Here is a 14,394-nt window from a genome sequence, read left to right as displayed (position 1 = left end):
ACTGAACCAGGACCCTTCTCCTTCCGTCCAGGAATATTGACTAAGCAGTGGGGGAAGCGGGGGAGGGTGGGTCTCTCCTGATAGATTTGCAGAAGCCATCTTCACAAATTCAGCGCTTTTATTTGGCATTGTTGCCATGAACCTAGTGGAGTAAAAAGCGGAACTATCTAGCCTGATACTGAGAATTGTTTATTTTTTTTTCCTGCATGACTGTAATCAGGAGACATCAGTAGTGTGGCTCAAGCTTATGACACTGACTTGAGTCAATTCTTTCAACAACTGTTTAGTAAAGTGCTTATTCCATGCCAGCCCTGTATAGTGCAACAGTGATCAGAACAGATCTGGAACAAAGTAGTGTTTCCACCCCGTCACTGGGATGTAAAATCAATTTAATGACCAGCGTTAAATATATATATATATATATAAATGTTTTTCATGTCAGCTAGAAGTATTCATTTAGTATATGTGATGATAATACAGGGCTTCCCAGGTGGCTCAGAATCCACCTGCAATGTGGGACAACCCCTGGGTCAGGAAGATCCCCTGGAGAAGGGAATGGTTACCCACTCCAGTATTCTTGCCTGGAGAATATACAAGACACAGAACAAGGCTTTGCTCTGATATAAAGAAGTGTTAAGACATCTCACCTACCCTCCTAACCTCTTACTCTAGTGGTTGGGACAGGCACACCCACATTGTTCTAAACCAAGCTGCGCTAGAGTAAAGAAACAGGAGATACTATTGACATAAAGGGCGGCTGAGAGAAGTGGAGGGTAAGTCAGCTCCCCGGAGCCCCCCAGGCGAGCTGGGCCCCAATGCTGCGGAGCAGTCGAGGGGACTCGCTGACCGGGCGGCCTCTGTCGCTGTGACCCGCTGCAGGTGGCCATCCTTGTCCCCTTCCGGAACCGCCACGAGCACCTCCCGGTCCTGCTCCGACACCTCATTCCCATGCTCCAGCGCCAGCGCCTGCGGTTTGCGTTTTATGTGGTGGAGCAAGTGAGTAGCCCTTTCTTTTCCCTTCTTTCTCTTCCGAGACTACAGCTGAGAGAGCTTCAAGCTGATCCATCCTTGGGGTTAAGAGCCCATAAGATCGAAAACTCACGATTGAGCGGCCCTGTGGGGGGCAGGGAGCAGAGGGAGTCCTGCGCTCCTCCGTGGAGATGTTCAGTCCCAGCAGGTCTGAGTGCTGCCTGGAACTTCGCTTACCCTTGAACGAAGGCCTCTTGTGGGCTGGTTTAGCTGGAACCGCTTTGGGTATTGTCTTTACATTTCAGACCCAGGAAATTCCCGTGAGATAAGGGGCTGCAGGTAGAAATGGCCGTGTGGTTCTTCCTTCTGTGTAGGGAGTTGGGTACCCTTCTAAATGCCGTTACACAGCTCACTATCTGCCTTCAAACGGCCTTGGGAGAGAGAGGCTTAGGTTTATCCTTATCACCCTTTTTTATTCCTGAGGAAGTTGAGGCCAGAGGTCAAGTGATGGTGAGTCAGTGATGAACCAGGCAAGACCCGACTCTCTTCCGGCCCAGTGTTTTCTCAATAAGCTCTCCCTTAGGTAGGGCTGAGGCAGCAAAGATTCTTCTTCAAGAGTCCTTTTTAAAAATAAAGTTCTGCTTCTTTTAGGTTGGCACCCAACCCTTTAATCGAGCCATGCTTTTTAATGTGGGTTTTCAAGAAGCAATGAAGGACTTGGACTGGGACTGCCTCATTTTTCATGACGTGGATCACATACCAGAAAGTGATCGTAACTATTATGGATGTGGACAGATGCCAAGGCACTTTGCGACTAAACTGGATAAGTATATGTATCTGTGAGTATCATTTCCTTTTAATTAAAGAGGTTAAATTTAGAAGGATGATGAAAGATGGAAGGATGACCAAATCAAATTAGCTCCAACGTGAATCACAATCTATTGATGAATGGATAAACGAAATGCAGTGCCTGCATCCATACGATGGAATGCTATTTCACAATAAGAAGAAATGAAGTACTGATAGATGTGACAGCCTGGATGGAACTAGAAAACGTTATGCTCAGTGAAAGAAAACTAGCTACAAAAGACTGGGTATTATATGATTCCGTTTGTATGAAATGTCCAGAATAGGCAGATCTATAGAGACGGAAGGAAGAATAGTGGTTGCATAGGGTTGAGGGGAGTGGGGAGAAATGAGTGACTGACTGCTGATGGTGGGTACAAGGCTTCTTGCGGCGGGGGGCGGGGGGGAGTGATGAAATTGATTAACACTGATTGTGGCCATGGTTGCAAATCTCCATGAATATATTAAAAAAAAACAAAACCATTGAATTATACACCTTAAATAAGTAAATTAGGGACTTCTCTGGTGGTCCAGTGGCTAAGACTCCTTGCCTCCAATGTGGGAGACCGAGGTTTGATCCCTGGTCAGGAGACTAGATCCCACATTCCTCCACAAAGATCAAAGACCCACCTGCCACACTCAGACCAAACCAATCAGTAAATAAATGGGTAAGTTATATGGTATGTCAGTTCTGTCTCAATAAAGCTGTGATTAAAAAAAAAATCATTAGAAAAGAAATTTAATTAGTTACTCGGGTTGATACATTTGGCCTGAGGAAACCACTTCAGGTGGTTCGAGGCAGTAGCACAGAGAGTATTGTTTTACTTAAGACTTAGTTCTCCCATGAGATGGCCTGTTCTAGGGGGAAAAAAAGAGAACACCCTTTCATGCACAGGTGATTGATGCCATACATCTCCTTTTAGGCTTCCTTATACTGAGTTCTTTGGTGGAGTGAGCGGCTTAACAGTGGAACAGTTTCGGAAGATCAACGGCTTTCCTAACGCGTTCTGGGGGTGGGGTGGAGAAGATGACGACCTGTGGAACAGGTATTGCCCTTCTTCTGATATCTTCTAGAAACACTCCCTTAGGCTTGCCAGACCAGCACTGTCTAGGGAATATGACGCATTAAGTCATGTATTTAATTTTCAATGTTCTAGTAGCTCCATTTAGAAAGATTTTAAAAAGGAAAAAGGTGAAATTAATTTATTATATTAATAAAAACATTTTAATAATTATACTTACCACAATATATCCAAAATAATACCATTTCAACATGCAATCCATATAAAATTTCTTTTAATATAAAATATTAATGAGATATTCTACATTCATTTTTTTCTTACTAACTCTTAGAAATCTGGTGTGTACTTTACACACACAGCCCATTGCACTGAAACCTCCCCAAACCAGGGGTCAGATATGAGTTATATTTACACAGATTTATCCATGCCATCAGGTAAGGCTCATATTTTAAGTTTGTAGGAACAGTCTCATGTATGAGTAGTGTCAAATAGTATTTCTGTACTATTTGTAAATAGTAAGTAAATAGTAGGGGCTTCCCTGTTGGCTCAGCAGTAAAGAATCCACCTGCCAGTGCAGGAGATGCTGGTTTGATCCCTGAGTCGGGAAGATCTCCTGGAGAAGGAAAAGGCAACCCACTCCAGTGTTCTTGCCTGGGAAATCCCGTAAACAGGAGGAGCCTGACGGCTGAAGTCCGTGGGGTCACAAAGAGTTGGACACAACTGAACAACTAAACAGCAGCCCGGCAACTGTGCCATTTTTACATAAGGGACCTGGGCATCCTCGGATTTTAGTAACTGCAAGGCGGGTGCTGGAACCAGTCCCCCCCACCTGGAGACTGAGGAACAACTATATATAATAATGAGAGTATAAGTTGGATTCAAAGGAGGCTGGTAAAAATTCAGATAATACAGAAGTATATAAATAAAAGGGGTTTCCCCGGTGGCTCAGCGGTAAAGAATCCACCTGCAATGCAGGAGACGAAGGAAACACAGGTTTGATCCCTGGGTCAGGAAGATCCCATGGAGGAGGGCATGGCGACCCACTCCATGGACAGAGGAGCTTAGCAGGCTACAGTCCATAGGGTCACCAAGAATTGGACACAACTGAAGTGACTTAGCATGCACGCATGCATGTAAACAAAAGAGTGTAAGTCCTAATCCCCATTGTTATCCTGTTTCCTTCCCAGGAAGTAGCCATTTGAACAAGCAGTTTCTTTCTTTATAGTTCTTTCTATTCATACATAAACAGCCCAGACACATCCCTTTTCCCCTTCCAATCATGTCAATACAAAGAGCCATTTCATTATTATTACAATTTCGTGGTATTTCCTTGTGTAGACAGACAGCAGTTTATTTTTAATCCTCTCCTCTATTGATGAACAGTGGTGTTTAATTTTGAGCATCTTTTGTTCGCATGTGCAAATATTTCTGTAGGTTAATTTCCTGGTTGCAGAACTGCAGAGTAAAGAAGTAAATGCACTTTTAAAATTTTGATAGTTATTGTCTGATTTTCCTCCAGAAAAGATTGCAAAAGTATTGTGACCAACAGCACATAAGCGTACAAATTTTCTTACTGCACCACCTGCTTTTGGATATAAATGACCATTGAAATTTGTGCCCCATTTCAGCACAGCAGCTCCTGGACAATTCTTTCTCAGTCTGTTAGGTAAAAATGGCATCTCATCCTTTTAATTTGGGTTTCTTAGGAACCTAATGAGGATGAGCAGCTTTTCTGTACTGGTTTGACTGGTTTCTGAATCTAGTTGGGCTCCCCTAGGACATCTGTTCTGCCAGCTCATCTTGTTCTTTCCCCAGCTCAGCAAGGAGTCCCTCAGGCCAGGAATGTGTGATTGGTTTTCCCCAGCACCCCCACACAGTTACAGGCACACAGTAGGCATTTCATACATATTTATCAAATGAGAAGGAGAACACATCTTCACCCTGTCACCCCTCCATTGCCGCGGGTTCTGAATTTGAGGATTCAACCAACTATGGATGGAGGACAGGGGGGAGATTCCAAAACGTTCCAAAAATCAAAACTTGGATTTATTCCCTGCAAGCAACTATTTACATAGCATTGACGCTAGAGATGATTTAAGGTCTTCTGGAGGATGTGTGTGGGTTATATGCAGATACTATGCCATTTTGGGCTTCCCAGGTGGCTCAGAGGGTAAAGAATCCACCTGCCAGTTATGAGACACAGGTTCGATCCCTGGGTCAGGAAGATCCCCTGGAAAAGGAAATGGCAACCTACTCCAGTACTCTTGCCTGGGAAGTTCTGTAGACACAGGAGCCTGGGGGTTACAGTCCACAGGGTCACAAACGAGTCAGATGTGACTTAGCAACTAAACAACAAACAAGCTGACCCAGAGGGGGCATGTGTGCACCTGTCTGCAGGGGACTCACATGGTTGTACCTGTCACTGAGACCCCGTGTCAGACCTTGGGAATTTTTAATTTCTCTTCTTCTTCAAAACTTCGTATTGTAGACTTCTTTTCTAAAACCATGAACTTACCCAGAAGGAAAATGACTTGAATATATAGCTGTAAAAAAAAGCACTGTTCAGTTTGGCATTCCTCAGCCTTGGGATAGGTTTGGTCTCACTTGTCAGACTTGATCATTTTACCCAAAAGCCCATCTTCTTTGTCTTGGACAGAGTCCAGAACGCAGGCTATTCTGTGAGTCGGCCAGAAGGTGACACAGGGAAGTACAAGTCCATTCCTCATCACCATCGAGGAGAGGTCCAGTTTCTTGGAAGGTTGGTACAGCTTGTTTATTTGTCATACAAAAGTCCTGTATCTCCAGGGTCCTCAGGCACTGCAGTCCCTGGGTTTGCTCCTCACCCATTCCAAGGTCCTGTTCAGACAGCTGTTTGAGAGTTCCTGTTTATCACTCATTTAAGTGTGAGGCAGGTGTTTGGGGGCAAAGTGATACTACTGGTGGAAAATGTGATCATAAGATCTTTTAAGGAAATCACTCCTGCACCTTAAGCTTTGTAGTTGTCTGCGGTGTAGCCTTCAGGGAGTTGGAGAAAAACCCATTCGGGTCAAAGTCCCTGTGTAACTCACGCTCATGTGACAGAGTCTGGCACCCTCTCTGCTAGCTCGGTTCTGGAAGGGTGTCCCTGAGCCTCTGTTTATGTGGCTGCAGCTGCTTTATCACCCTGCACAACTTCAATTAAAAAAACTCCACTGGGCTGAGCAGAGCCAGTGGGTAGCCTGCACCTCCGGGTCCTCAGGGGTGGCTCTTGCTGGTTTTGTTAATTGTTGAGAGGACTGTCCTCACCACAGTCGATCCGACTGCATGAACTGTTTTCCTGGGGAGTAAGGGCACTGAATATCGACGGAACTTTCTCGTCCCCCCTATTTAACATCTTGCCTCCCGCTTCCCGGCGCCAGTTAGGCTTGTGAACCTCGGTTTCCTCATCTGCCGAGGGGCAGGCGCATTACATGAAGTCCAACAGCTCGCGTGCAATAGGCGGTGTTTCCAGCCCTGATAAGGGCACGCGGCCCGGAGGGGCCGCAGGGCTGATGGCCCGCCCCGCAGGGCCGGGCAGGAGCTGGTCTCCCCGCTCGTGCCCCCCGCCTGCGGTCTGTGCCGCTCGGCCCCGCGCTCAGAGCCGCCCCCTGTGCCCCTGCCTCACAGGTACGCGCTGCTGAGGAAGTCCAAGGAGCGGCAGGCGGTGGACGGCCTCAACAACTTGAACTACTTCGCGAACGTCACGTACGACGCCTTGTACAAGAACATTACCGTCAACTTGACACCCGAGCTGGCTCAGGTGGCTGAGTACTGAGGAGGAGGGGACAGCCGTTGGCTCCCCCACCGCCCCCGGACGGCAGCCCGCGACGCGTCTCGTGGGGGCGCTCCACAGAGGACGAGAACAGGAAGCCCAGCGCCTCCGGGAGGGTGACAGGGTTCAAGGGAAAAAATGTGAACAGAGCACACGCACAACACGCCTTCCCCGTCTGGGCCGCCGGGGTGAGGGAGGTGGCCGGGCCCCGACCTGCCCGTTTCCCAAGACCGCCGTCTGTCCTGCTGCCCTCCTCCCGGCCTCCCGCGCCGTCTCAGCCTCGGGCCTCCGCAACCGGAACTGGAACCGCCCCGAGGGGGGTGGGGCCTCCGCAACCGGAACCGGAACCGGAACCGCCGTGAGCCTCTCCCCCGGCGATAGCGGCCTGGGCAGCTTCTCGGCCTCCGGAGCAGAGAGGCGGACCCGCCGCAGGGCAGCTGTGTTTTAGGAAGAGCAAAAGAAAACACACAACCATCCTTCTGCATCTCTGGTGTCCCCTCTCTCTCTCTCCCTCTCTCTCTCTTTTTCTAAATTACCTGCTTTGGGTGGGGATTGAGGGTGGAGGGGGAGGGCTTGGGACAGAGAAATAGACATGCAACAATCACTTCTTGAAGAAGTATAATTGTAAATAAGCCATGTAAAATGCCTTTTTTTTTTTTTTTAATTTGATTTTCTAGCCGGCTCCAACTCAAACCGAGGGTTTATACATCAGATCCTGTATTGGTTTGGCAGACACAGGAACTCGGCTAGAAGGGAACGGCAGCATCTCCCCGGTTGCTGTCACTGTGGAAGGGAGTGGATATAGAGCATGTCACAGCAGAGCAAAACAGCCCAGTCATTATCGCCTGTGGCCAGCTTCTTCTGCCTCACCTCCCGTCCCCTTTTCCAAAAGCGTTGCTCTTGACTTTGGCTTTGGTTCTCTCTTCCCCGCTGGGCAATCCTCCCGGGTCCCAGCCTTGCGCTGAACACGAAGCTGTGTTAGGACAGTGCTGTCCTGCTTGATGCCAGCCCGTCAGGTGGGCCCACTGCACACCGCTGGATCGCTCACCTTGGGGTCTGTTCCCTTCCTCGTCATCAGGAGAGAGTGGGGGGTGTTGGTTTTTCCCACTTTCTCTCTCTTTTCTCTTTCTTTCGCTTGCTCTTGTGGACCGTGGCCACAGTTTCCGAAATCTGTGCCTAAATTACCAACCAGCTTCAATGGATTCCTCTGAATATTCCCCTTTTTGGTTTCTGGAAATTTTTTTTTTTTTGGTCAACATTATTAACTAGTAATGGGTTGGCCAAAAAGCACACTCGGGTCATTCTATACCATCGTATGGGAAAGCCCAAATGAACTTCTTGGCCAGCCCAATACATTGAATCATGAGCAACTGAATGATGTGGAACTTAGCCAGGGAGCAGGTGACACTTGTGTGCTGTGGGTCAACTGGGATCCAGGGTAGACCAAATCAGACTTTGGGATTAGATTAACAAAGCTGCCAGACAGACAGACATAGGAGCCCAAGTGCTCCTTTCACATCCCTATGTGCTTTTTTGAAGTCAGATTCTAAATTGCATTTGAATTTGTGCCTCTCTGTTTCCCCCTGAGCCAAATCCCTCACCTCATAGTCCCCTTTGGCTCCTGCAGAATTCTGAGAAATACCAGGTTTTCCCCGTCCTTTTCCATGAAGCATATTTATGTATCCATACTAAAGAGTACTTTCAGAGGAGTACTTCATAGTTTTTGTTTTAATTGCCTTGTTTGCCTTCAGTTTCCTTAATTTTCATGGTTTACATGGATGTGTGTGTAGGGGCTATATTTGTGTATATACACATGGGTTGGGGTTTTTGCATGTGTGGGTTCCATGGACGTATGATCCCCACAAGCTGTGGGAGTGATTGGCCAGGCCTTGTTTTTTGTGTGTGTGTTTTTGTTCTTTCAAAGACGAGAATGCTATTTGGAAAAGAAATCGCATTGCAAAGCTCTTACCAGCTCATATGAGAGAGCAGATTCCTGCCCTTGAGCACGCTGGTAAGTTGTTATCATAATATTTTAAAAGAGTTTTGAGCATTTCATGCTTTAAAAGACCTTCACAAGGAACACGACACACGGAAGTTCTCTTGGTTTTCCTTTGACGTATGGTGCATAAAGCAATAACAATTTCTTTCCCCCTTCCTCCATGCGCCTCCTGGCCTCTGTGCTGGCCTGGCCTGTTCTTTCTCTGAGAGCTGTGAGCTGCTTTCAGCGTGACAAAATTACAGTGTCCTTTGGAAGAATTTGCCAGGGCAGACTGATCATTGGTCAGGGATGGCCCGTGTTTGAAGACTTTCATTAGCATATTTGCCATCAAGAACAAATGCTGGCAGAAAGCTAACACCTGATTTGACAAAGAAAATGCTGGCTTGCAGACAAAAGGAAAAGTCTTTCCAGGGGTGGAAGTTGGGTGACTTAAATCATCTTGCAATCATGTGTGAGTTTGTTTTATCCGTGTGAAATCTCTTAACTGTGCACTGTTAATCATTTATCCACTAAACTGAGTGGGGAAACGTAAAAGCAAAAAAAAAAAAAATCACAGCCAGCCCCGTGTGCTGTTGGTAGCGTGAAATTATCATGTTAAAAAAAAAAAGAACCAAATGTGACCTTGCGCATATTTTGGCAGCTGAAATTCCTTAAGGCTACCAAATGGATGACTGTTTAAATCAACCTTGTCTTTTGATTGCAGCGTGCAAGGAAAAGTTTTCTTTCACGCTGATTTTTTTTGGGGGTGGGAGTGTCCACAAAGCTATTCATTTTGACAACACAGGGCCTCCCGTGAGAGCCGCTCCACCACAGACCCCAGTAGCTGAACGACAGCCACACGGACTGATGGTATCCACTCACCAATGACGATGACATTGAACTAGCTTATTTCCATCACTACGATTTTTTGTGCTTGCTCTTATGTTTTAAGAGGTGCCAGGGGTACATTTTTGCACTGAAATCTAAAGATGTTTTAAAAAACACTTTTCACAAAAATATAGTCCTTTGTCATTACATTATTTACTCATGTGTTTGTACATTTTTGTATGTTAATTTATGAATGATTTTTTCAGTAAAAAATACATATTCAAGAACCAAACCTTTGTGGTCGTCTCTCCTTGTCTGGGACAGTTTGGCTTCTTAAAGTCTTGGCTTCTGCTTTAGCCGGGCTGACCTCAAGGTGGTCCTGAGAGAAATACTGCCAACTTGAGCCCTGTAGTCAGGCCACTTGAGTGAAAAATGCTGCTGATGTAACCAAAACATTGAACCCCCTGTGCTATGGGGCATCCACCCACACTTGGGTCTTCATTCAAGAACTGGCCCAGGAAGGGAATTCCCTGGTTAGGATTTCATGTTTCCACTGAAGGGGTCACAGGTCCAATCCCTGGTTGCAGAGCTAATATCCTGCATGCCAAGTGACCACAACAGCAAAAGATTTTAAAAGGGGCTTCCCTGGAGGCCTGAGCTGCCCTGGTGGCTCAGATGGCAAAGAATTGCCTGCAATGTGGGAGACCTGGGTTTGATCCTTGGGTTGGGAAGATCTCTTGGAGAAGGGAGTGGCAACCCACTCCTGTATTTGTGCCTGCAGAATCCCACAGACAGAGTCCATGGGTTCACAAAGAGTCAGACACAACTGAGCAACTTAACGCTTTTATTTTCCCTGGCGATCTAGTGGTTGACTCCACACTTCCACTGCAGGGGGCACAGGTTTGATCCCTGGTCAGGAAACTAAAATCCCATGTGCCCAGAGGTGTGGCCAAAAAAAATAGGAATTGACCCAGGTAATGCCCATCAAGTCAAATCAGACCCCTGGACAAGGGATGGGTGAGGGTTGACGGAATTTGCCTCCAGAAGGCTCTCTGGGGCCAGTCCAGAGTTTGCTGTCTGCCTGTGTCTACTTGGAGGTTGTAATCATAGCTTCTTTTTGTTGAAGGTTTACCGCTGACTAACACTCTGGAAAGTTCTGTGTCCAGGTCCTAGGGATATAACGATTAGCTAACTAATAGGTCAGTGGCCTCATAAAGCTTAACTGTCCTTTTCTCCTCCTGCACTCCTGATGGAAGGTAGGATTTAAATGACAACCACAGTAAGTGCCATAACGGAGGTAACTACAGACCATGAGTGCCTGCTAGGGAAGGCAGCGCTGAAGTGCAGCAGGTGAGCTGAAGCGAGGTGAACAGGGGACCCCGGTGAGGAGAGGGCAGAGAGAGCAAAGAGCACAGCGGGCAGTGTTGGGCTGGGGTGATGGACGGCCAGACTGCGTGCAGGCCCTGTGAGCCGAGGTAAAGCATCTGGGTTTGATCTTTAGAGCAGTGGGTTCAAGCATTTCCAGTAAGCAAGGCAGTGTGATGTAAAGTGAAAAAACCAGTGAAGAGTGTTAGTCACTCGGTCGTGTCGACTCTGCAACCCCATGGACTGTAGCCCACCAGGGTCTTCTGTCCATGAGATGTCCCAGGCCAAGAATACCTGAGTGAGTAGACATTTCCTTTTCCAGTGGGTCTAGCCCACCCAGGGGTTGAACCCACATCTCCTGCATTGCAGGCGGATTCTTTACCATCTGATCCACCAGGGAAGCTGGTGTGATGTAAGTAGAGGGTAATTTGAACAGATGTCTGGCAGCAGGAAGAATGGCATATTACAGAGAAACAAAGGAAATGTAAGGCGACCAGACAGGAGAACGCCGTCCCGGTGGGGGCAGGATGTGTGGGATGGAAGGATGCTGACGCCATCCAGGATCCAGGCATGCATTGCTCTTGGGGTGGAGGAATCCACTGCTGGCTTCCCCACTTGTATGGATGGCAGGCCCATTTTCACGAGACAAGGGCGCTGGAATTGGACCAGGTTCATGATGAAGATCATGAGATGAGTCACAAGTGTGTTGACTTCAGGGAGTTTTGAGAAAACCAAATCGAAACAACTAACAGGCTGTTCAACATTTGCTGGTTTGGGTGGCTCAAAGGAATGGTCAGGACCATGGTTGCATTTGTGAGTCTCTGGACTAGATCAGAGAAGGCAATGGCACCCCACTGCAGTACTCTTGCCTGGAAACTCCTATGGGCGGAGAAGCCTGGTAGTTGGCAGTCCATGGGGTCGCTAAGAGTCAGACGCAACTGAGCGACTTCACTTTCACTTTTCACTTTCTTGAGCTGGAGAAAGAAATGGCAGCCCACTCCAGTGTTCTTGCCTGGAGAATCCCAGGGACGAGGGAGCCTGGTGGGCTCCCATCTATGGGGTCGCACAGAGTCGGACACAACCGAAGCGACTTAGCAGCAGCAGCAGCAGCAGCAGGACTAGGAGATAAGTGAAGATCCTGGCAGACTACCGTCCATGGGGCCGCAGAGTCGGTCACTACTGAGCACGCACACAAGGAGTGGGTGAGATTGCTGAGTGAAGGAGTAGAACAGGATGCACAGAGGGAGAATAGTGTGGCCTTGACCCAGGCCTCTGAGATCTCCATTAATAACAGTTGGGAAGAAGAGACTGAATGAGCAAGGGAGACAGGAAGAGTGGTAGGAGGAAAACAGGAGTGGCTAGGTGTTCAAGGCAGTGGTCAACAGCATTGCATGCAGCAAAGAAGTGAAGCAAGATGAGGCGTGAAGATTAATGATTATTAGTGGGGGGGATGCTGGTCTAAGCCAGAGCCGATTTGCTGAAGCGAGTCTGCGAGGGATACCACCCTGGAGAAGACTAAGAAAGGAGGAGATGGAGTAGCAGCCAATGCAGGCATTTCTCGAATTTCATGTACGGGGGTGAAAAAAGAAAGATGGGGGCTGGAGGAAGTGTGTGAGGCTCAGGGCAGGCTTTGATTTTCCAAGAGAAACTTGAGTGTGTCTTTGAACCCTAGGGAGATGCCTGCCCAAGAAAGATAGCTGAATGTACATGAGACAGAGAATAATTCAGCAGGAATGCTCCTGAACTATAGCAGGTGAGTGAGAGCAAAGCAAAACCCCAAACCAGGAGGAATTAGAAGTCCTTCCGAGCCATCTCCAATAAGCAAACACCCTGCGAAGGCCTGTGTTGCTGTTAGCAAGGATCCAGGATCCCCGTCCAGTTAATCACCAGAATCAGAATTCGGCTGAATTGATCTCTGGTTCTACCACTTCCTCCCCACTGAAAGTTTTTTTAATTTAGGGGAAGTCCAGTGGTAAAAATAGTAGTTCCCATTTACTGAGCGCTGCTTCTGCGTCAGGGTCTGTGCTAATTAAGCGCCTTGTGCCCTCTCAGGCTTCAGCCCTGCAAGGTGAACTCTGCCCTTTTTTAGAATGCAATTTCTCAATCTCGCTGCTAGACACCGACCTTGGGGCCAGATAATTCTTCGTGCAAGATGGAGCAGGGAAGGAGGGTTGGCGTCCTGTCTGCAATGTAGAATATTTAGCTGCACCCTTGGCGTCTACCGTTTAGAGGCTGGTAGCATAGCATGCCCTGCTCCCAGTTGTGGCAACCAAAAATGTCACGAGACATTTCGAGGCGACCACAGGGAGAGCAAAATCCCCCAGCTGGGAACCTCTGCTCTAGAGTTGAGGGACGGAAGCCACTAAAGCCACCGCTTGCCTGAGGTCACAAAACTAGCCAATGGAGCGCCCAGCATTTCAACACCACGTGGCTTTTACTCCAAGGTAATTGCTCTGAACCCCCAGGCTATTTCTGATGCAACTTCTTTTTTTATTTTTTTTCTAACTACTCTTACTAGCGTCTGTTCACAAACGCACCTCACAGATACTTTTATTGTAAAAGTAATGCCTGAACATATGCTTGCTGAAAAAGTTTTAAAAACTCCCTTTAATGTTAGCAGTTTAGCTCATGTCTGTAGGTACCTATATACCTATGTGCAAGTATAGGGAGATAAAGACAGGTTATATTTTTAAGGAAATATAAATTGCAATTACTTTGGGCTTTTAATCTTACTATTTCCTGGAGATGTCTTCTCTGTAATGAAGAGCTTTCTCACATAAAGTTCAAATACCACCTTCTCCAGGAAGCGGTGCATCGGCACCGAATCTACAATGCCTCAGCCCTCATTCACCTTTCTTTTGCCTCTCAAGACTTCTTACTCTGCATCCTTACTGTATGTTTGTTCACTGACTGTCGACCCCACTCCAGTGTAATCCCCATGAAGGTAGAGACTGTTTTGTTCCCTGCTCTAGCCCAGTCCTGGCACATAGTAGGTGCTCAGTGAATACCTGTTGAATGAATGAATGAACAGATCCATATTATTTCTTTGAGTGGTTGCATGTGGTCACCTATCACATGGATGGATGTGATTTATTTAGCTCTTCTGCTCCTGATGGACGCGGCGGCTGTGTCCAGTTTTCCACGGTCACATTAACTACCACAGGGAACAGCCGCACGTAAATTCGGGTGCACTTACTGAGTAGGTCAACTTGAGAGTCCAAAAAGTGAAATTGCTAGGTGAAGGATTTGCATATTATAGATGTTGATGGAACACACCAAACTGTCCTACAAAAAGGCAGCTTAGGGACTTCCCTGGTGGCCCAAGTGGCTAAGACTCCAAGTTCTCAATGCAGGGGGCCTGGGTTCAATCCCTGGACAGGGAACTAGATCCTGCATGCCACAACTAGAGATCCTGCATGCCACAATGAAGATTGAAGATCCCGCATGTCGTAATTTAAGACCTGACGCAGCCAAATAAATAAATATATTCTTAAAGGCAATTTGGATTAACCCTTCTACCATCTATGCATGACCATGCCCTTTATATCTTGGTGTGTGTGTGCTAAGTTGCTTCACTTGTGTCCGACTCTTTGCGA

At 47.3% G+C, this 14,394-nt stretch overlaps 1 protein-coding gene across 1 annotated transcript in view; it reads left to right on the top strand.

Moving 5' to 3' along the window:
* The window catches only part of B4GALT5 (beta-1,4-galactosyltransferase 5), a 72,176-nt gene extending 62,451 nt beyond the window's left edge, over window positions 1–9,725 (top strand). Inside the window, exons 5-9 of the mRNA XM_065922156.1 lie at window positions 880–996; window positions 1,621–1,808; window positions 2,739–2,861; window positions 5,494–5,595; window positions 6,483–9,725. Coding sequence (XP_065778228.1) covers window positions 880–996; window positions 1,621–1,808; window positions 2,739–2,861; window positions 5,494–5,595; window positions 6,483–6,630 — 678 coding nt within the window. The 3' untranslated portion in view covers window positions 6,631–9,725. The remainder of the gene's footprint in view (window positions 1–879; window positions 997–1,620; window positions 1,809–2,738; window positions 2,862–5,493; window positions 5,596–6,482) is intronic.
* Window positions 9,726–14,394: the final 4,669 nt, after the last annotated feature.

Source organism: Muntiacus reevesi, chromosome 2 (assembly GCF_963930625.1).
Source record: "Muntiacus reevesi chromosome 2, mMunRee1.1, whole genome shotgun sequence".
Lineage (NCBI taxonomy): Eukaryota > Metazoa > Chordata > Mammalia > Artiodactyla > Cervidae > Muntiacus > Muntiacus reevesi.
The sequence above is the reverse complement of the archived record's forward strand: the minus strand, read 5'-3'. Positions and strand labels throughout refer to the sequence as shown.